General features: G+C 22.8%; 2 protein-coding genes across 2 annotated transcripts; both read right to left on the bottom strand. All coding sequences in view use genetic code 6, as the record gives it.

Annotated features, from left to right (window-relative positions):
* Positions 1-518: 518 nt before the first annotated feature.
* On the bottom strand, positions 519-9,773 carry TTHERM_000073230 (transmembrane protein, putative; the record flags this gene model as incomplete). Its single annotated transcript, XM_012797543.1, has 6 exons — positions 519-898; positions 961-1,774; positions 1,884-1,890; positions 2,526-3,927; positions 4,447-6,417; positions 6,506-9,773. The coding sequence occupies 6 exons, from the start codon at positions 9,771-9,773 to the stop codon at positions 519-521; spliced, it is 7,842 nt and encodes a 2,613-aa protein (XP_012652997.1).
* A 1,983-nt stretch (positions 9,774-11,756) lies between these two features.
* On the bottom strand, positions 11,757-20,659 carry TTHERM_00073220 (transmembrane protein, putative; the record flags this gene model as incomplete). The annotated part of the gene is made up of 8 exons (XM_001015560.2): positions 11,757-11,815; positions 11,892-11,984; positions 12,051-12,122; positions 12,224-12,279; positions 12,587-12,864; positions 13,045-17,498; positions 17,848-19,578; positions 20,254-20,659. 8 exons carry the CDS (start codon positions 20,657-20,659, stop codon positions 11,757-11,759), a joined length of 7,149 nt encoding a protein of 2,382 aa, XP_001015560.2.
* Between the last annotated feature and the right edge of the window lie 1,230 nt (positions 20,660-21,889).

The following is a 21,889-nucleotide window of genomic DNA, read 5'->3' as shown; positions in this document are numbered from 1 at the left end:
CATTACATTATTGATGGTATTTTTAAAAATAATTTAAAAAATTTTATAATAACTTTTATATTGATATTTCTTTATTTTTTATGATTTTCATGTTAAATTAAAAATTAATATTTTTAAAAGCTTTGCAGTAGAAATATCAAAAAATTGGGTTTTGGATAAATAATTTAATTTTGATTAATTATTTCATAAATTTTAGTAAAAAAATATTATATTCTAAATAAAAACAATCTCTAAATTAATAATTAGAAAATTCTATCCATTAAAAAACAAGTTAATTTTGTATCCTAATTATTATTTTTAAAAGTAAAAAATTTAAATTAAAAACTTATTAAGAAAAAATTAGAAAAAAATAATTTTATTATTTAAGACCTTTAGGTTTTTGAACAAAAAAAAATTGATTTTAAGCTTAGGCATTCATATTTACCAAGCAAGATGTTAAGTAATAGATTGAGTAAACTATAAAAACAATAAATTTAATAAAAAAAGATAACATATTTTTAAGTAATTAGATTAAAGTGTCATTTACTATCTAATTTTGTTTATTTTTATATTTGCTTGTTTGCATTTTACATTGAATTCTTCATTGATAAAGTCTAAAATTAAGAAAATTAAAGCTCATTTTAATCTTAAATATTTTTTTCATGTAATTAATTAACATCTTCCAGATCTATCATACTTTATATCATACAATCTTATTAAATCTAACCATCTTGTTACTATTTTTAATCATTTATTTTTAATCTTTGAATAAAATTGCCCTTTTATTGTGATTTTTCATTGTCAAAGATTTTGATTCTGCTATTACTACTTACTGGAGACAGTAATACATCATTTTATTGACTCGTAAAATTAGATATTAGTCTCATTGAATTATGGATGGATTTACTGATATTTCTTGCTATTTTAATATAAAATAAAATTTAATAAATAAAAAAGTTATTACTTAATAATATAATTTACTTATATTGTCTTTTATAGGTGAATTATTAGCATTGAGATTTAAAACATCTTATGTTTCTACTTTTTCAAAAGCTTTCTTTAATATAATCAATTTTATATTTTTTCTCACTTTTTTCCACATTAAAAACGTTGAAAATTTTATCTTATTGTTTGAAATAAGTTTATTGTAATATTTTTTAGGTAGTATAAATCTAAGGAGAAATCTAAGTAATTTTCCAAATTAATTTTAATAATCCTTAATTTTTATAAATATGATGACCAAAATCATATGTAGAATCATCCAACTATGAATTAAAGCTGAAAATATTTATAAACCTATTGTGTTATACTCCAATTAAAATACTTATAAAGTCACATTTATTATTAATATAGTGTAAGATGCTACTTCCATATTAGAAAGGCCAATGCTTTAAAATGGTTAATAGCCTTGTGTTATCTTTATGTAACCAAAGAAAATGAGAATAATTATCAAATAAGTGTTATATAAATTTGAATTGTAAATAGTAAAAAGTAAAACAATTAAAATTTTCAAATACATTCTAACAAACTCCCAATAGAAGAATTTCTATTTAAATCCTGTTGTAAAATAACCTAATCTGTATTAAGTATAGCAAGTGTTTAATTTATTTCTTTTTTTATATATTGCTATTAGAGATATTACAGGTACTCCTATCCAAAAAATTAGAAGTGGAATAGCAAATTTCCTTTGAAATGATTAGTAATCATTATCATCACAGAGTAGTAGTAAATTTTTACTTGCATAACTAAATGAGCCAATTTATCTACAACTTAATAAATTAGTCAAAAATGTTACCTAATTCATAATAGTTTAAATGAAATCAAAAAAATATTAAAAATTAATTTATTTATTTAAAAATTAAAAATGAGAACTTTTAAACTAATAATTTATTAAGAATAATTACTTTTGTACTAATAATATTTTTAAAAATATTATTTACTCATTGATAACTTTTTTAAATTTATTAAAAATTTTTTAATTTACTTGATCAGGCTAGAAGAATACAAACAATATATTAAAGAGGGTATAGAATTTAGCTTTTTAGAACTTTCTTCTCTTTAATAAAAATTCTATCATCAAAATGAGAGTTAATAAAGATATAAAAATTAAAGGAATTAAGGATTGAAGTATAGAAAATGTCTGTAAAATTCCATTTTTTTTTAGGAACTATATACTGAGTAAACACTATAATCCAATTATTAGTTTGTTACTTGGCTATCCAAAAGAATTAGGAACTATAGAGACAAAGCTTGGGATGAAGTAGTAAGAATAGTTAATTAAAACTGAGGATATTTAAATGTAATTTGTTAAAATTTTTATATATAAAGAAGATCTATCTTTGATTTAGCTTTATGATATTGGTAGAATATGCAAAAACCTCAAATAGTGACATAGTTGACTATGATAAAAATTATTCATAAAGATTTCCAAACTCATCAAAAAATATATTGATAAAATCAAAATAGAAAGGACAATAAAAACTATTTGGTAATAAAGAGAGCTGCATTGTGAGCATTCATAACTAGATGATAAAGATTTTGTGTACCTTTAGCTTTCCCAAATATCGCCAATTAAATCACACGTTTCACATAAAGGTCCTATATATCCTTTTATACACCCTTTTCTACTTTCGCTATTTTCTGATTGGCAAGAATTTGGATTATTGACACAATAAATTATTTCGTCAGTTGTGTCATTCATTTTCCAATAACTATTTTTAAGTTATATTTAATTTCCTTCACAGCTGATAGCAGAGTAAGGACATTTTTTACATTATATTTAACCTTGCTTGCTTTCCATAATATGGTAAGAATCTACAAGAGAATAAGTTCCAACCTGGCACTTTTAGCAAGAAAATATAGTTTAAGAGTAAGCTTTCATTATCTCTCCTACAATACATTCTCTAAATTATATACTTGTTAAAATTGAATTTTTGCTAGAATTACTCAATTGTTGTATTTTTGAAGGAAGTATTTAATAGTTTATATTAATTTGCTAGGTTGTTTATGGAATTGATAAAATTTGGAAGTTGTTTAGCACAAAAGCAGAAGTATTTTATGAGAATCTGCTATAGCTAATGAAGTTTTCTCCATTAATATTTATTTTTTCATTACCATCTAATGATGTTGTTACTTATAAATGATAACTTTTAATTTCGTCAATTATTTCACTAGGATAATTATTAGAATCTACTTTTGACGGATCAAAGCTCAAGGATCTACCATCTTAGTCTAAAAATATAATGGACAGTTAAGCAGTATCTCCACTATTAAACCTCTCTATACTTAACTAATTATTGGAATTATTGAATATACATTTCGTATTTGGGCAAGAAACAAATACTGATTCTAAAAAAGTAGCAAAATTATTTCCATAAATATCAGCTTTGTTCTTTTATATAATATTTTTATTTATAGATACTTAAACTAAGTTTGCTTAGCTATACAATCTAATTCCACCTCCTATAATTGCTTTGTTATAGCTAATTTGATTAGATTAGTCTAAATTTATAGAACCTTAATCCAAATTTAGATAAATAGCTCCTCCACTTCCTTAGGCTTTGTTAAATAAAAACTAACTGCTTTATATAATAACAGAACCAATATTATTGATAATAGATAAAGCTCCCCCATTAATACCAGCATTATACTAAAACGCAGAATTCTGAATAAAAATAGAAACTGTTGATTCAAATTAAATGTTAAATTGATTTTGAGCTATATTTAAGGTATCCAAATTATTTATTGAAGAGCTTATGCTCATTATAGCTAAACCTGCGTTTTATTGAAGATTTTAATTATTTTCAAGCCTAACATTCAATAGAGTAAGCTAATCGCTTTCTAGATACACTAATTATTAGTTAATTGTGAAATAATTTTTTGTATTTAAAAAGAGCATATCTTTATTAGATATAAATAAAGAGTTTAATATCTTTGTATTTAGGCAACCTATAATTTAGATTATAAATTAATTTAAGCTAGTACTGCTTTATTCAGATAAAATAAATTTAGAATCACTTATTGTTAAGTTTTTTATTGTTATTTTTTAGACATTTTAAAATGTCGCTAATTATACAATTGTTTACAAGTTTTCTACATAAAAGTCCTCCAAAACAACTTCATTAATTGTGTTGAATAAGAATATTGTAGAAAAATTGGTAATATTTATAATAGAATTTTTAATTGAAACTCCATATAAATAAACGCTACTACAATTTTAGAAATTAAAAAAGCCTAAATTTTGACTTGATTGCTGCTAAATTTATTGTTATTATTACTAAAGATTTCTTAGATTTTAAATTAAATTCCATTTATCTATGACAATATTATTGAAAACAATATTGCTCATATTTTTAAATTAAAATTGTGCTTAAGAAAGAGTTTTTTAGTTAGGAAATACAATATTTTAAAAACTCACCTACTTTACAAATGAATTAAAAGAAATAACTATACTTGATAGATAATTACTCGTATCAATTAATTAAAGTTATAAGCTGTTTAATAATAGCTACTATTAAGAAAACTAAGCAAAAGTTTAATTGTTTAAACTTATTGTCTGTAAACCATTGATTAAATTATTGTTACTATTGATAGGAGATTATACTACAAGGAGGGTATTTTAAGTTGAAGAGGCACTCAATAAATCTAAGTTACCAGAAAGCATGTTCATGTAAAAATAATTATTACTACTAGTAGAAATAACAGTTATCCTATTCTACCATGTAAAATAAGGAACTGTAATTTGAGGTATTAATGCAAGCTGTTGCTAAGTACTGGTATAATCTTAAACATCAATACTCATGCTACATTGAGTAGATTGATGACTCACTAATTGAATTGTGTACTTGTTTTCAAATACCATATTGTTAGAAAATCCTAATAGCTATAGTTATTAACCATTAGATATGATTTGAAATTTAATCACTTATGGTAACACTGTAACTATTTGATCTAAAAATTGTAAAGAGTTAAAAATAGCATCATATGAATATAACTCAAGTTTCCTCTAGAATTGTATTACTAAATAAATCCCATTTACAAAGTAAATTTGCACTATTTGATCGAAATTATTTTCTCTTTTTAAACTTTTTAGAAATTGTAAACTTGACCTATTGTGAATATTTATTTAAGATGTTGAATACATGATAAGGTAATTTTTAGAAAAATAAATATTATTCTTTTCGTGGTGTGGGAAGCTCAAATATTATTATATTTTCAGAGCTTGAGTTGAATATGAAAATATATATAATAAATATTATTCTAAAAGACTAACGAAAATTCTCTAATTTTATTCATCTATTGAAAAGACGTTTATTTTATCTGCTTATTAGAGAGTTACAATAGAAGCCAAGTTAAAAGTTTAGGTAGTTTATTGAGAAGATGTGCTGATTTACTATATAACCCCTATAACTGAACAAGCCCAAATTGAGTTCAGTCCTTCTTAAATAAAAATAATAGGAGTAGAATCTACATTTATATTGTTTTATTTTTATAATTAATAATTGTAAAATAAGAGATCTCCAGTATTAAATCCTACAATAATAAGTGAAGAAGAATTAAGCCATAAATAGCTTGTTATAGAAATACCTAAATTCCATATTATTTTATAATTCTCAGAATTTTACTAAAAATTATAATCTACTATTGAATTTTCAAAAGTCAAAAAAATATTTGGAGTAATAAATTCTTTCAACTTATAACCTGTGATAATTACTTTATTGCTAAGAGATAAGTTATTTGAAGAAAATTGTTAATAGATATTAATTTACTGAGTAAAACCGACTATTAAGAGTTGCTAATCAGGAATATAGCTGACTGAACTTAAACGATCATCTTCATTAAAGTAATTGAAACTTTAAAAATGATTATTCTAATAAGTATAAAGAATGTTCTAAGTACCTACTATAAAGAACTACTCAGAATTTAATCCACTGTTTAAAGCAAAGTATTAATTTTTAGGATAATTAATTATCCTGTTGTACCATAAATTGATAGAAGAATAAGGAATTTAAAAGACATTTGAACTGCTGTAAACAAGAATGTTATTCATATCAAAGTCTAAAGAAAACCCAATAGGTGCACTCAAACCATCATCAAATTAGTTCATTTTTAAAAAATTAATCATAGAATATGCTCCAGTGTAAGAAATAATGAGAATATTCCCAGTAAGATCTATGTATACAAGATAATTTTGAAAAATGTCATAAATCATAGCACATGTTAGAGAAATCGGATTTTAGGTGTATGTATTTTTTATAGAAGTTACTTACAAAAGAGTACTCAAACTGTATACAAATATTTATCCATATCTCATTTGAGTTGTGAAGAATAATATGTGATTCTAATTTTGTAAGTACATCAATTATAGGATATTACCTCCACCTGGACTACTGATAACTGTTCTTATTACTAAGCTACCTCTTTGCATAACAGTGACACCTAAATTTATTTTTTTAAAATTAGAATATTGAAATTAATAAGTAAAAACTAAATATCCATTATTTTTTATTGAAAATTAATAAATTACTTGAGGCTGTTACATATGATATATCGTCAGTACATAAGTTAAATATACTTATTAGGCCATTCGACTGTGTTAATTAAATCTAAAAAATTCCTGTCAAATCATAAACATAAATCAATGTATTAAATAAAAAGAGTTAATTATTTGATTCATCAAGCTAAAAATTATAATTATTTCCTAAAAATTTGTTCTGAATGGAAGCCAAAATGCTTAAATTATTTTTGGTGATGATATTGATTTATCCATCCTGTAATTTACAATAGTAATTTACAGAAGATAATATACATCCAATAATATAACTACTTTACATAATAAGAGCTCCGATTTACTAATATTCATTTAAATTTAATTGTAACTTTACTACTTTTGAACCAAAGATAGTAATCAATTGATTTTCTTATTCTAAATTGTAAAAAGATAAATTATTTATGTTTGTATAGGAATAAGTTTGTCCATCCTTAAAATTTTTCAATATTAATTATGATGATTTAAAAGCAATTGCTATTTAAAAATCAGCAAAAATTTAAAATCCCTGAACTGATTATTGTGTAGTATCTTTAAATATGATTTCCTCTATCAAGCTATTTGTGTGGATATTTACTATTTAAATTTTTTTAGAAATTACAAAATAAACACCTAAACTGTAACATTATTAAACATTTATAATGTCATTCGAAGAAAGAGAAAAAACTTGCTTAACATAATTTGTATTTAAAGGTGATACTCCAACAAATCCTGATTATCCTCCAAAAAAATTATATGATAAATCTGGAAAGGTTTTATAAATTGACTGAATTTCGTTTTATATTTGTTTCCCCATTTAGAATACATTTGCTGCAACATTAGTATCATATCTAAAGACATTATTTGCAGTAAAATAGCTCAAAGGAATTACAATTTCAAGATCATACTAACTCGGTTTATTTGGTACTTTTCTTGGCTCCATCAGATAAGATCCTGAAACTATAAACGCAGCTAAATTAGCAACATTTACTCCTTTTTAAATATTATAAACCTAAAATTTAAATGCTGCTGTCTGCTAGGTCGTATATCCCATCACAAAATAGTTTGGATCTAAGGGGTTAGAAATAAGGAAATTAAAATCAACAGCTGATACTAATGGAACTTGATTAACTTGCTATAAAACGTGAAATTATTCATCGAAAATATAAAAGGAAGAACTTGTATCAAAAATAACTACTTCAAAAGTATATCCTACTGAGGAATAAAGTGACTCTGGAAATGGTTTAATTTTTGATAGCTAAATATTTACTTTACTTGGACTATTGTAAGTTGAAAAAAGTGTCATTTGACTTTAGATTGTATTTTAAGTAGGATCTACCTTATATACCTTCATTTAACTTTAATATTAAAAGAATAGGAGATTGTTATAGCTTATATATATATTATATATATTTTAAATAAAGCTTGGATCATTTGTTGAAAATAGTAAGCTACCATCATTTTTAATGCAGTTTAGGATTCCATCATAAATTAGAATTCCTAAATATTTATTAGCAGTAATGAATTCTTTTGTTGGATTTGGATTATTTTTCTAAATTACTTTTAAAGGTGTTGACTATCTTATATCTAAGATGACAATAGTATTTTAGAAAAGAGCAATTATCTAATAAATTGAAAGCCTTTATAACTTTAAACAGCTATCTTGGTTATTGTAATATAGATATCTATATTAAGCATCATACACTTTGGTTATATCCCACACAAACAATCTTCCCTCTTTTGAGCAAGTAGCTAAAACATTTAAATCATTGAAGATAAGAATATCTGTAACAATTCCTTAGTTAGTAATATAATTTGGCTAAAATTAAGATGAGATAATTTATTTCTATTATTATTGCTGATTATTAGCTTTAATTATGATTTAGAGTCCGTTACCAATTATTGCCAAATAATTAATTATTCCATTATCTTAATTAAGAGTAATCAAATTTTGCAGTTATTAAGAATAGACTTTTATTTGATCTGTTTGAATAAATAAAATTTTATTCATTTACTATGTTTCTTAATAGATTTTAAGTTATTAGTTGTTAGAAAGCACATAAATTTCTCTCATTCTATTTAAAGTGAAATAAGAAATTGTGAAATCTAAAATTTGATTTTCAAGATTAAATTATTGAATAATAACTAAGTTATCATCATATAATGATAAATTTAACTAAAACTAAATTAATACATTTAATTTTTATTAATTTGATACTGATTACATCATTTTTTTTGGTTATGAAGGTAAACTTACTGTACTGCAAGATGATACTTTGCATTTATATATAAAAGCAGCATTTTATGTAATTATAAAAAAAACATTCTGCGCATTTTGATAAATTGCATCTATGACATTTGAAAATGAATTTACAAAGTTGTTTATTTAAAGTAAAGCTGTATATTTTAGTTTAAAAGATTAGTCAGTATCAATGGCGTAAACTGTAAGACTTTAAGAGGAAAAAATAAAAATCAAATTCTAAGAAATAAAATAACTATTATTTGCATATGATATTTTTAAAGGAATTTACTTTTATAAAATTTGATTATTAACTAATTCTATTAATGGGTTGATATATATTATTGAATTTAAGACATCAAAAGTTAAATAAGCACCAATTAATTCACTAATATTAATTATCCGACTATCATTTATGCTGACTCCAAATTAAATTTAAGAGATCAACAATTTTTTATCAAACTCTACTTCCCACAGTATAATAGAGTTATCTGTCCTAAATATGTAATACAAACCGTTAAAATATTAAGACTTTATAGCTTAAGCTCCATAACTAAGACTTAATTCCAGTTAACCTGTATCAACTCTTATCTGCGACACAACATTTGAGTAAAACGCTAGAAGGCTTCTAGCATTTAATATTTTTAAATCAATAATGTTATTAGAGTTAGTAGTACTACTAGAAGAAGTAAAGTAAGATGAAGAGCATTAACTTAATGACTAACAAGTATTAGTTAATGCATTCAAATATTGTTATTACTAACAAATAGCAACGCATTTTTTTTCAATTACTCCAGATGAATCAACTACTTGCTACAAAGCCATACCTTTTTGGCAATTTTTGTAAACACAAATGTTTAATGAAGTATTTAAAGTATAGTCTTAAAAGCATTCTAAACATTTTTGATCCTAACACACTAAACAATTACTGATGCATTCGCCATTACCTGGTTATGCAACTAAAAAAGTTATACTCAATAATAATATGATATTTCTATTACTGATGATTAGTTTGTTCTTTTTTTCCATATTTTTAATATTAAATATCTTTAATATTTTTTAATTACACTTTTTATAATGATAAAAGTTATTTTAAATTCAAGTCTAGAATTTTTTAAGTTCTTTTTTGGATTAAATTAAATTTATATATAAGTGAAAATGCAAAGTCATTAAGCTTTTTCCTTAATTTTTCAATATTACATGTAGATCTATTAATATCTGTAATTCATTATTTCAAAAAAACTGCATACTAAATCAAAACAAAAATAATTAATCATTATTTTATCATAGCTTACTCATCTCATTTATTATAAAAAAATAATTTTTAAAATTGTCTTTATTCAATTGTATTGAATTACTGAAATAAGATATAGCAAAATGCCATTCAAAAATTTAGTGAATTGAGATCACTATTTTTTTGAATGGTTGATGCGTTTGAATATGATTTATATAAAAATATATAATTTTATAATTTAATTAATACAGATGTTTCGCCTGAAGTAACCCGCGGGGATTTACTATTTTTGAAATTAATTAATTAATTTTATAAAATATAAAAACAAGATATATGAAACCTTTTTCTGTAAATTTGTATGGTAACATACTCTATCTGTTTAATAATATTAACAATATAAGTTTAATAAAAAATAAATATTTCTTTGATACTTCTATTCCAACTATTTATATTGATAAAAATTATGATAATTTTGATGATTTATTAAATTAGAACGAAGATAATATCTTTGAATATATAATAGATAAATTTGAAAATAGTGGAAGGATGAAATATGATGTTAAAATTTTAATTTTAAACAAAATAAAATAATTAAAAGATTCCTTTCGATCTTAGAACTTCATCTCCGAACCATTACAAAGAGTTTTAATTCGGTATTAGTAAAGAACCTAGATATGATTGATGGTCATTGAAGCTTTAGAAGAAATCACAGACCAAGTATTTAGATTCCTAGAAGAGTTTACGACGAAAATAGCTCTGAAGGAAGAAATTCAAAGAACTAGTTAAAGACCAAAATTAAAGGTTATAGCTCTTATTTACTGAATTATTCATTTAAGATATTTCCTAAGTGAAGGAAGGATTATTATCTGAAAAAATCAAAATAGAATATAAAAAAGGAGACCAACATAATATCTACAAACAATTTGATTTAACTTACTAAATTTCTTGCCTACGCTACATGAAATTTAAAAATAAATATTTTATAAAGAGCAAAAAAGAAAAAAAATAAATAAAAATTTATCACTTAATATTCATGAGTAAAATTTAGAAATTATTAAGTTTATATGTATTTGTTATATATGAATGTATGAATATAATTTGAATACCATTAAATTTAAGATGGCCTTATAAAAATAATTCAAATAAATTATTTAATTACTTGAATATTCACATTTATATATATATATTTTTTGTGTTTATTAGATTTACTTATAAATTAATATCTTTAAAGACTTTTGTAGAAATATCAAATAAAGTTAGGATTTGGGTATATTATCAAATTTTGATTAATATCTAAAATTTTTTTTATTAGTTCTAATTTAAATAAAATTAACTCTAAATTCATATTAGAAAATACAATCCATTGAAATAAACAAAAACTAGAGGTTAATGTTATAGTCAATGTAATAAAAAACATTTTGAAAAAGCTAAATTAAAAATTTATTAAGAAAAAATTAATTTAAAAGAATTTTATCATAAAGATATTCTTAGATTTCTTTCTGAACATTAAAAGAATACAGTGGTTGATATTCCTGCTTATTTAAAAATACAAGTAATAGATTAAGTAAATCACAAAATAATAAATAAGTAAATAAAAACAAATTTTTATGTAATTAGGTAAAAGTATCATTTGCATTCTAATTTTGTTTACTTTTATATTTATTTATTTCCTTTTTACATTGAATTCTTCATAGATAAAGTCTAAAATTAAGAAAATTAAAGCTCATTTTAATCTTAAATTTTATTTTCATTTAATTCATTAATATCTTCTAAATCTATCATACTTTAAATTACATAATCTTATTACATATAATTTTCCTGCTACTATGATGAATCGCTAATTTTTAATCTTTAAATAAAATTGCTTTTTTATTTTTATTTGTCATGGTCCAAGATTTTTATTCTGCTATTACTATTTGTTTAATTCAGTTGTACATCATTTTATTGACTTGTTAAATTAGATATTAATCTCATTGAATTATGGATAGATTTACTGATATTCTTCACTATTTTAAAGTATAAAGTAAAATTTTACAAATAGAACAATTAATTAAAATAATAATTTAATTTACTGATACTGTCTTTTATAGTTGTATTATTAACATTCAGATTTAAAACTTCTGATGTTTCTACTTTTTCAAAAGCTTTCTTTAATATAATCAATTATATATTTTTTCTGACTTTTTTCCACATTAAAAACGTTGAAAATTTTATCTTGTTGCTTGAAGTAAGTTTAATATAATACTTTTAAGGTAGAATAAATCTAAGGAAACATCTAAATATTTTCCCAAATAAATTTTACTAATCATTAATTTTTATAAATATGATGACCAAAATCAAATATAAAATCATCCAACTATGAATTGTAGCTGAAAATATTTATAAAACTATTGTGTCGTACTCTAACTAAAATATTTATAAAGTCACATTTGTTATTAATATAGCATAAGATGTTATTTCCATGTTAGAAAGACTAATACTTTAAAATGGCTAATAGCTTTTTGTCATTTTTATGTAACCAAAGAAAATTAGTATTATTATCAAATAAGTTATATATAAATTAGAATTGTAAATAGTAAAAATCAAAATAATTAAAATTTTCAAATACATTCTAACAAACTCCCAATAGAAGAATTTCTATTTAAATCCAGTTGTAAAATATCCTAATCTGTATTAAGTATAGCAAGTGTTTAATTTATTTCTTTTTTTATATATTGCTATCAGAGATATCACAGGTACTCCTATCCAAAAAACCAGAAGTGGAATTGCGAATTTTCTTTGAAATGATTAGTAATTATCATCATCACAGAGTAGTAGTAAATTTTCACTTGCGTAACTATAAGATCCAATTTATCTACAACTTAACAATTTAGTCAAAAATGTTACCTAATTAATAATAGTAAAAATGAAACCAAAAATTTGTTAAAAATGAAAAAATAAATTTATTTAAAAACTAAAAATAAGAAGTTTAAAATAAATTTACTAATAGTAATGTATTTTTTATTAGTAATATTGCATAAAATATTATTTATTCAAAGAAAAAGTTTTTGAAATTTGTTAATTTACTTGATCAGGCTAGAAGAACACAAACAATATATTATAGAGGGTATAGAATTTAGCTTTTTAGAACTTTCCTCTCTTTATTAAAAATGCTATAAACAAAATGAGAGTTAATAAAAATATAAAAATTAGAGGAATTAAGGACTGAAATATAGAAACTGTCTGTAAAATTCCATTTTTTTTTAGGTACTATATACTTAGTAAACACTATAATCCAATTACTAGTTTGTTACTTGGCTATCCAAAAGAGTTAGGAATTACAGAGATTAAGCTTGGGATGAAGTAGTAAGAATAGTTAATTAAAACTGAAGAGTTTTAAATGTAATTTGTTAAAATTTTTATGTATAAAGAAGATCTATCTTTGATCTAGCTTTAGGATATTGGTATAATCTGCAAAAACCTCAAATAGTGACATAGCTGACTATGATAAAAATTATTCATAAAGATTTCCAAGCTCATCAAAAAATATATTGATAAAAATAAAATAGAAAGGACAATAAAAATTATTTGGTAATAAAGAGAGCTACACTGTGAGCATTCATAACTAGAAGATAAAGATTTAGTGTACCTTTAACCATCCCAAACATCACCGATTAAATCACATGTTTCACATAAAGGTCCTATATATCCTTTTATACACCCTTTTCTACTTTCGCTATTTTCAGATTGGCAAGAATTTGGATTATTGACACAATAAATTATTTCGTCAGTTGTGTCATTCATTTTCCAATAACTATTTTTAAGTTAAATTTAATTTCCTTCACAGCTGATAGCAGAGTAAGGACATTTTTTGCACTATATTTAACCTTACTTGTTTTCCATGATAAGGTCAGTTTCTGCAAAAGAATAAGTTCCTGCCAAACACTTTTAGCAAGAAAATATAGTTTAAGAGTAAGCTTTCATTATTTCTCCTACAATACATTCTCTAAATTATATACTTGTTAAAATTGAATTTTTGCTAGAATTACTCAATTGTTGTATTTTTGTAGGAAGTATTTAGTAGTTTATATTAATTTGCTAGGTTGTTTATGGAATTGATAAAATTTGGAAATTGTTTAGCTCGAAAGCAGAGGTATTTTATGAGAATCTGTTGTAACTAATGAAGTTTTCACCATTAATATTTATTTTTTCATTACCATTTAATGATGTTGTTACTTATAATTAATAACTTTTAATTTCGTCAATTATTTCACTTGGGTAACTGTTTGAATCTACTTTTGAGGGATCAAAACTCATGGATCTACCATCTTAGTCTAAAAAAATGATAGATAAGTGAGCTGTATCTCCACTATTAAACCTCTCTATACTTAACTAATTATTAGACTTATTGAAAAAACAATTCATATTTGAGCAAGAAGCAAAGATTGATTCTAAAAAAGTAGCAAAATTGTTTCCATAAATGTCAGCATTATTATTTTCAATAATACCTTTATGTATAGATACTTAAATTGAGTTTGCATAACTATACAACCTAATTCCACCACCTATAATTGCTTTGTTATTGCTTATTTGATTAGATTAGTCTAAATTTACAGAACCTTAAGCCAAATTTAGATAAATAGCTCCTCCACTTCCTTAGGCTTTGTTAAATAAAAACTAACTTCTTTATATAATAACAGAGCCAATGTTATTGATAATAGATAAAGCTCCCCCATTAATACCAATATTATACTAAAATACAGAATTCTGAATAAAAATAGAAACTGTTGATTCAAATTAAATGTTAAATTGATTTTGCGTTATATTTAAGGTATCCAAATTATTTATTGAAGAACTTATGCTCATTATTGCTAAACCTGTGTTTTATTGTATATTTTAATTATTTTCAAGCCTAATATTCAATAGAGTAAGCTAATCGCTTTCTAGATACACTAATTGTTAATTAATTACGATGTAATTTTTTGTATTTAAAAAGAGCATATTTTAATTTGAAGTAAATAAAGAGTTTTATATAATAGTATTTTGACAGCCTGAAATTTAGATTATAAATTAATTTAAGCTAGTACTGCTTTATTTAGATAAAAGGAATTAAGAATCACTTATTGTTAAGTTTTTTATTGTTATTTTTTAGACATTTTAAAATGTGGCTAATTATACAATTGTTTACAAGTTTTCTACATAAAAGTCTTCCAAAATAACTTCGTTAATTGTGTTGAATAAGAATAGTGTAGAAAAATTACTAATATTTATGATAGAATTTTTAATTGAAATTCCATATAAATAAACACTACTACAATTTTAGAAATTAAAAAAGCCTGAATTTTAACTTGAAAGTTGAGAAGCTGTTTGTTATTATTGCTATAGATTTCTTAGATTTTAAAGTAAATTCCATTTATCTATGACAATATTATTGAAAACAATAGTTTTCATATTTTTAAACTAAAATTGTGCTTAAGAAAGAGTTTTTTAGTTAGGAAGTACAATATTTTAGAAGCTCACCTGTTATACAAAAGAATTGAAAGCAATAACTATACTTGACTGATAATTACTTGTATCAATTAATTAAAATTATAAGCTGTTTAATAATACTTACTATTTAGAAAACTAAGCGAAAATTTAATTGCTTAAACTTATTGTCTGCATGCCATTTATTAAATTATTGTTACTATTAATAGGAGATTATATTACAAGGAGAGTATTTTAAGTTGATGAAGTACTCACTAAATCTAAATTATCTGAAAACATGTTCATATAAAAATAATTATTACTATTAGAAGAAGTAACAGTTATCCTATTCTACCATGTAAAATAAGGAACTGTAGTAGGAGGTATTAATGAAAGCTGTTGCTAAGTACTGGTATAATCTTAAACATCAATATTTAGGCTGCATTAAGTAGATTGGCTACTTATCAATTGAACAGAGTATCTATTTTCAAATACCATATTGTTAGAAAATCCTATTAGCTATAGTTATTAACCATTAGATATGATTTGAGTTTTTATGACTTAAGGTAATATTGTTATTATTTGATCTAAAAATTGCATAGTGTTAGAAATAACATCATATGAGTATAACTCAAGTTTCCTCTAGAATGGTATTATTAAATAGGTCTCATTTACAAAGTAAATAGACATTATTTGATCATAAACATTTTCTCTTTTTAAACTTTTTAAAAACTGTAAACTTGACCTATTGTGAATATTTATTTAAGATGTTGAATACATGATAAGATAATTTTTAGAAAAATAAATATTATTCTTTTCGTGGTGTGGGAAGCTCAAATATTACTGTATTTGCAAAGCTTAAGTTGAGTAAGAAAATATATATAATAAATATTATTCTAAAAGACTAACAAAAATTCTCTAATTTTATTCATCTATTGAAAAGACGTTTATTTTATCTGCTTATTAGAGAGTTACAATAGAAGCCAAGTTAAAAGTTTAGGTAGTTTATTGAGAAGATGTGCTGATTTACTATATAATCCCTATAACTGAACAAGCCCAAATTGAGTTCAGTCCTTCTTAAATAAAAATAATAGGAGTAGAATCTACATTTATATTGGTTTATTTTTATAATTAATAATTGTAAAATAAGAGATCTCCAGTATTAAATCCTACAATAATAAGTGAAGAAGAATTAAGCCATAAATAGCTTGTTATAGAAACACCTAAATTCCATGTTATTTTATAATTCTCAGAATTTTACTAAAAATTATAATCTACTATAGAATTTTCAAAAGTCAAAAAAATATTTGGAGTAATAAATTCTTTCAACTTATAACCTGTGATAATTACTTTATTGCTAAGAGATAAGTTATTTGAAGAAAATTGTTAATAGATATTAATTTACTGAGTAAAACCGACTATTAAGAGTTGCTAATCAGGAATATAGCTGACTGAACTTAAACGATCATCTTCATTAAAGTAGTTGAAACTTTAAAATTGATTATTCTAATAAGTATAAAGAATGTTCTATGTACCAACAATGAAATACTGCTCAGAATTTTATCCACTGTTTAAAGCAAAGTATTAATTTTTAGGATAATTAATTATCCTGTTGTACCATAAATTGATAGAAGAATAAGGAATTTAAAAGACATTTGAACTGCTGTAAACAAGAATGTTATTCATATCAAAGTCTAAAGAAAACCCAATAGGAGCACTAAAACCATCATCAAATTAGTTCATTTTTAAAAAATTAACCATAGAATATGCCCCAGTGTAAGAAATAATGAGAATATTCCCAGTAAGATCTATGTATACAAGATAATTTTGAAAAATGTCATAAATCATAGCACATGTTAGAGAAATTGGATTTTAGGTGTATGTATTTTTTATAGAAGTTACTTACAAAAGTGTACTCAAACTGTATACAAATATTTATCCAAATCTCATTTGAGTTGTGAAGAACAATATGTGATTCTAATTCGGTAAGTACATTAATTATACGATATTACCTCCACCTGGACTACTGATAACTGTTCTTACTACTAAACTACCTCTTTGCATAACAGTGACACCTAAATTTATTTTTTTTAATTAGAATATTGAAATTGATTAATAAAATAAACACTAAATGACTAATTTAATAAATAAAAAATTAATAAAAATTACTTGAGGCTGTTACATATGATATGTCGTTAGTACATAAGCTAAATATACTTATCAGGCCATTCGACTGTGTTAATTAAATCTAAAAAATTCCTGTCAAATCATAAACAAAAATAGATGTATTAAATAAAAAGAGTTAATTGTTTGTTTCATCTAACTAAAAATTATAATTATTTCCTAAAAATTTGTTTTAAATTGAATTCAATATGCTTAATTTATTTTGGGTTATGATATTGATAGATCCATCCTATAATTTACAATAGTAATTTACTGAAGATAATACACATCCAACAATGTAGTTATTTTACAAAATGAGAGCTCCGATTTACTAATATTCATTTAAATTTAATTGTAACTTTACTACTTTTGACCCAAAGATAGTAATCAATTGATTTTCTTTTTCTAAATTGTAAAAAGATAAGTTATTTATGTTTGTATAGGAATAAGTTTGTCCATCCTTAAAATTTTTTAATATTAGCTATGAAGATTTAAAGGCAATTGCTATTTATAAATCAGCAAAAATTTAAAATCCCTGAACTGATTATTGTGTAGTGTCTTTAAATATGATTTCCTCTATCAAGCTATTTGTGTGGATATTTACTATTTAAATTTTTTTAGAAATTACAAAATAAACTCCTAAACTGTAACATTATTAAACATTTATAATGTCATTGGAAGAAAGAGAAAAAACCTGCTTAACATAATTTGTATTTAAAGGTGATATTCCGACAAATCCTGATTATCCTCCAAAAAAATTATATGATAAATCTGGAAAGGTTTTATAGATTGACTGAATTTCATTCTATATTTGTTTCCCCATTTAGAATACATTTGCTGCCACATTCGTATCATATCTGAAGACATTATTCGAAGTAAAATAGCTCAAAGGAATTACAATTTCAAGATCATACTAACTCGGTTTATTTGGTACTTTTCGTGGCTCCATCAGATAAGATCCTGAAACTATAAATGCAGCTAAATTAGCAGCATTTACTCCTTTTTAAATATTATAAACCTAAAATTTAAATGCCGCTGTCTGCTAGGTCGTATATCCCATCACAAAATAATTTGGATCTAAGGGGTTAGAAATAAGGAAATTAAAATCAACAGCTGAAATTAATGGAACTTGATTAACTTGCTATAAAACGTGAAATTATTCATCGAAAATATAAAAGGAAGAACTTGTATCAAAAATAACTACTTCAAAAGTATATCCTACTGAGGAATAAAGTGACTCTGGAAAAGGTTTAATTTTTGAGAGCTAAATATTTACTTTACTTGGACTATTGTAAGTTGAAAAAAGTGTCATTTGATTTTAGATTGTATTTTAAGTAGGATCTACCTTATATACCTTCATTTAGTTTTAATATTAAAAGAATAGGAGATTATTGTAGCTTATATATATATTATATATATTTTATGTAAAGCTTGGATCATTTGTTGAAAATAGTAAGCTACCATCATTTTTAATACAGTTTAGGATTCCATCATAAATTAGAATTCCTAAATTTTTATTAGAGGTAATGAATTCTTTTGTTGGATTTGGATTATTTTTCTAAATTACTTTTAAAGGTGTTGACTATCTTATATCTAAGATGACAATAGTATTTTAGAAAAGAGCAATTATCTAATAAATTGATAACCTATATAACTTTAAGCAGCTATCTTGGTTATTATAATAAAGATAGCTAAATTAAGCATCATACACTTTGGTTATATCCCACACAAACAATCTTCCCTCTTTTGAGCAAGTAGCTAAAGCGTTTAAATCATCAAAGATAAGAATATCTGTAACAATTCCTTAGTTAGTAATATAATTTGGCTAAAATTAAGATGAGATAATTTATTTCTATTATTATTGTTGTTGATTATTAGATTTACTTATAATTTAGAGTCCGTTACCAATTATAGCCAAATAATTAATTATTCCATTATCTTAATTAACGGTAATCAAATTTTGCAGTTATTAAGAATAGACTTTTATTTAATCTGTTTTAACAAACAAAATTTAATTTATTTACTATGTTTCTTAATAGATTATAAGTTATTAGTTGTTAGAAAGCAAATAAATTTCTCTCATTCTGTTTTAGGAGAAATAAGAAATTGTGAAATCTAAAATTTGATTATCAAAGTTAAATTGTTGAACAATAGTTAAGTTGTCATCAAATATTAATAAACTTAAATAGCATTAAATTATTATATTTAATTTTTATTAACTTGATTCTGATTATATCATTTTTTTTGGTTATGAAGGTAAACTTACAGTACTGCAAGATGATATTTTGCATCTATATACAAAAGAAGCATTTTATGTAATTATAAAAAAAACATTTTGCGCATTTTGGTAAATTGCATTAATAACATTTTAAAATGAATTTGCAAAGTTGTTTACTTAAAGCAAAACTGTAGATGTTAATTTAAAAGATTAATCAGTTTCAATTACTTATACCTTAAGACTTTGAGAGGAAAAAACAAAAATCAAATTCTATTAGATAAAATAACTATTGTTTGCATATGATATTTTTAAAGGAATTTTATTTTATAAAATTTGATTATTAACTAATTCTATTAGTGGGTTGATATATATTATTGAATTTAAGACATCAAACGTTAAATAAGCACCAATTAATTCACTAATATTAATTATCTGGCTATCACTTATACTGACTCCAAATTAAATTTAAGAGACTAACAATTTTTTATCAAACTCTACTTCCCACAGAATAATAGAGTTATCTGTCTTAAATATGTAATACAAACCATTAAAATATTAAGACTTTATTGCTTATGCTCCATAGCTAAGACTTAATTCGAGTTGTCCTGTATCAACTCTAATCTGTGACATAAAATTTGAGTAAAATGCTAAAAGGCTGCTATCATTTAACATTTTTAAATCAATAATGTTATTAGAGTTAGTAGTACTGCTAGTAGAAGTAAAATAAGATGAAGAGCATTAACTTAATGACTAACAAGTATTAGTCAATCCATTCAAATATTGTTATTACTAACAAATAGCAACACACTTATTTTAAATTTATCCAGTAGAATCAATTGCTTGCTACAAAGCCATACCTTTTTGGCAATTTTGATAAACACAAATGTTTAATGAGCTATTCAAAATATAGTCTTAATTGCATTATAAACATTTTTATCCCTAACACACTAAACAATTACTTATGCATTGGTTACTTGCTGATTAAGCAATTAAAAGAGTTATATTGAATATTAATATAATATTTCTATAACTGATGATTAGTTTATTTTTTTTTACCATTTTTTTAATCTAAAATAACTTTAATATTTTTTTAATTTAATATTCTATAATATTAATAAAGTTGTTTTAAGGTAATCATAAAATTTATTTAAGTATAAAATAAATATATTATTCTTTCTGTTGATTTAAATTTTATTATACTTTAGTGCAGCTTCCAAACAAATTAAAATCTCTATAATTCTAGGTAAATTTAGCAAAATAATATTTTAAAACAATTTATTTACCAATTTTATGTAAATTAAAACTTAAGTTGATTAGATATGATCAAATTTAATAAATTAATAAATTTTTATTATTTTTTTAAAGCAAGAATTTCATTTAAGCAAGTAGGAGACAAAAAGCAACAATTATAATCCTATTTAATAAAATATCAAATTTTGATTCATTAAATAATTAAAATGAATTCTTTACTTTAATTGAAATATAAAATTTTTAAGAATAAATAATTTTTAATTTGAAATAAAATAAGTATTTTTTGAGATCAATTTTATAAATATTAATAAAAAATTATTATTATTTGTTTCAATTTTAATTCAAAGGGTATTTTATTTAGATTAAGACTCGATTTTTAAAATTAATCAAATAATACTATTTAAATAAAAGCATAGTAATAATGATAGTATAAATAGATTTTTTTATTTGCTAATAGTCAAACCAATAAAATTAAAATTTAAGTTTATATCAAGATTTTCTAAAAAAATAATTTTATATTAAAAGATAAAGATACTATAAATCCTCATTAATTAATTTTTAGATAATATTTTTAACTAAAATTCTTATTTAATCTATGTACTCTCTTTTTAGAAATTTTTGTATCATTCGAATAGATATTAATTGATGGATAACGGTATTACAAATTTTATTGTAAACAATAATATTTTTTAATAATGTTTTTAATACTTTGATAATGTTTTAAGGTTAATTGAAATAAATGTTTATTTCGAGTTAAATTTATAATCTTATTCTATTTAATAAAGAGATAAATAAGAAAGTCAAATGGTTGATAATTTTGTTAACGAACCGAAC

Source organism: Tetrahymena thermophila (assembly GCF_000189635.1).
Source record: "Tetrahymena thermophila SB210 genomic scaffold scf_8254650, whole genome shotgun sequence".
In the NCBI taxonomy this organism is placed as follows: domain Eukaryota; phylum Ciliophora; class Oligohymenophorea; order Hymenostomatida; family Tetrahymenidae; genus Tetrahymena; species Tetrahymena thermophila.
Note: the sequence above shows the minus strand (reverse complement) of the source record. Positions and strands in the feature narration are given on the sequence as shown.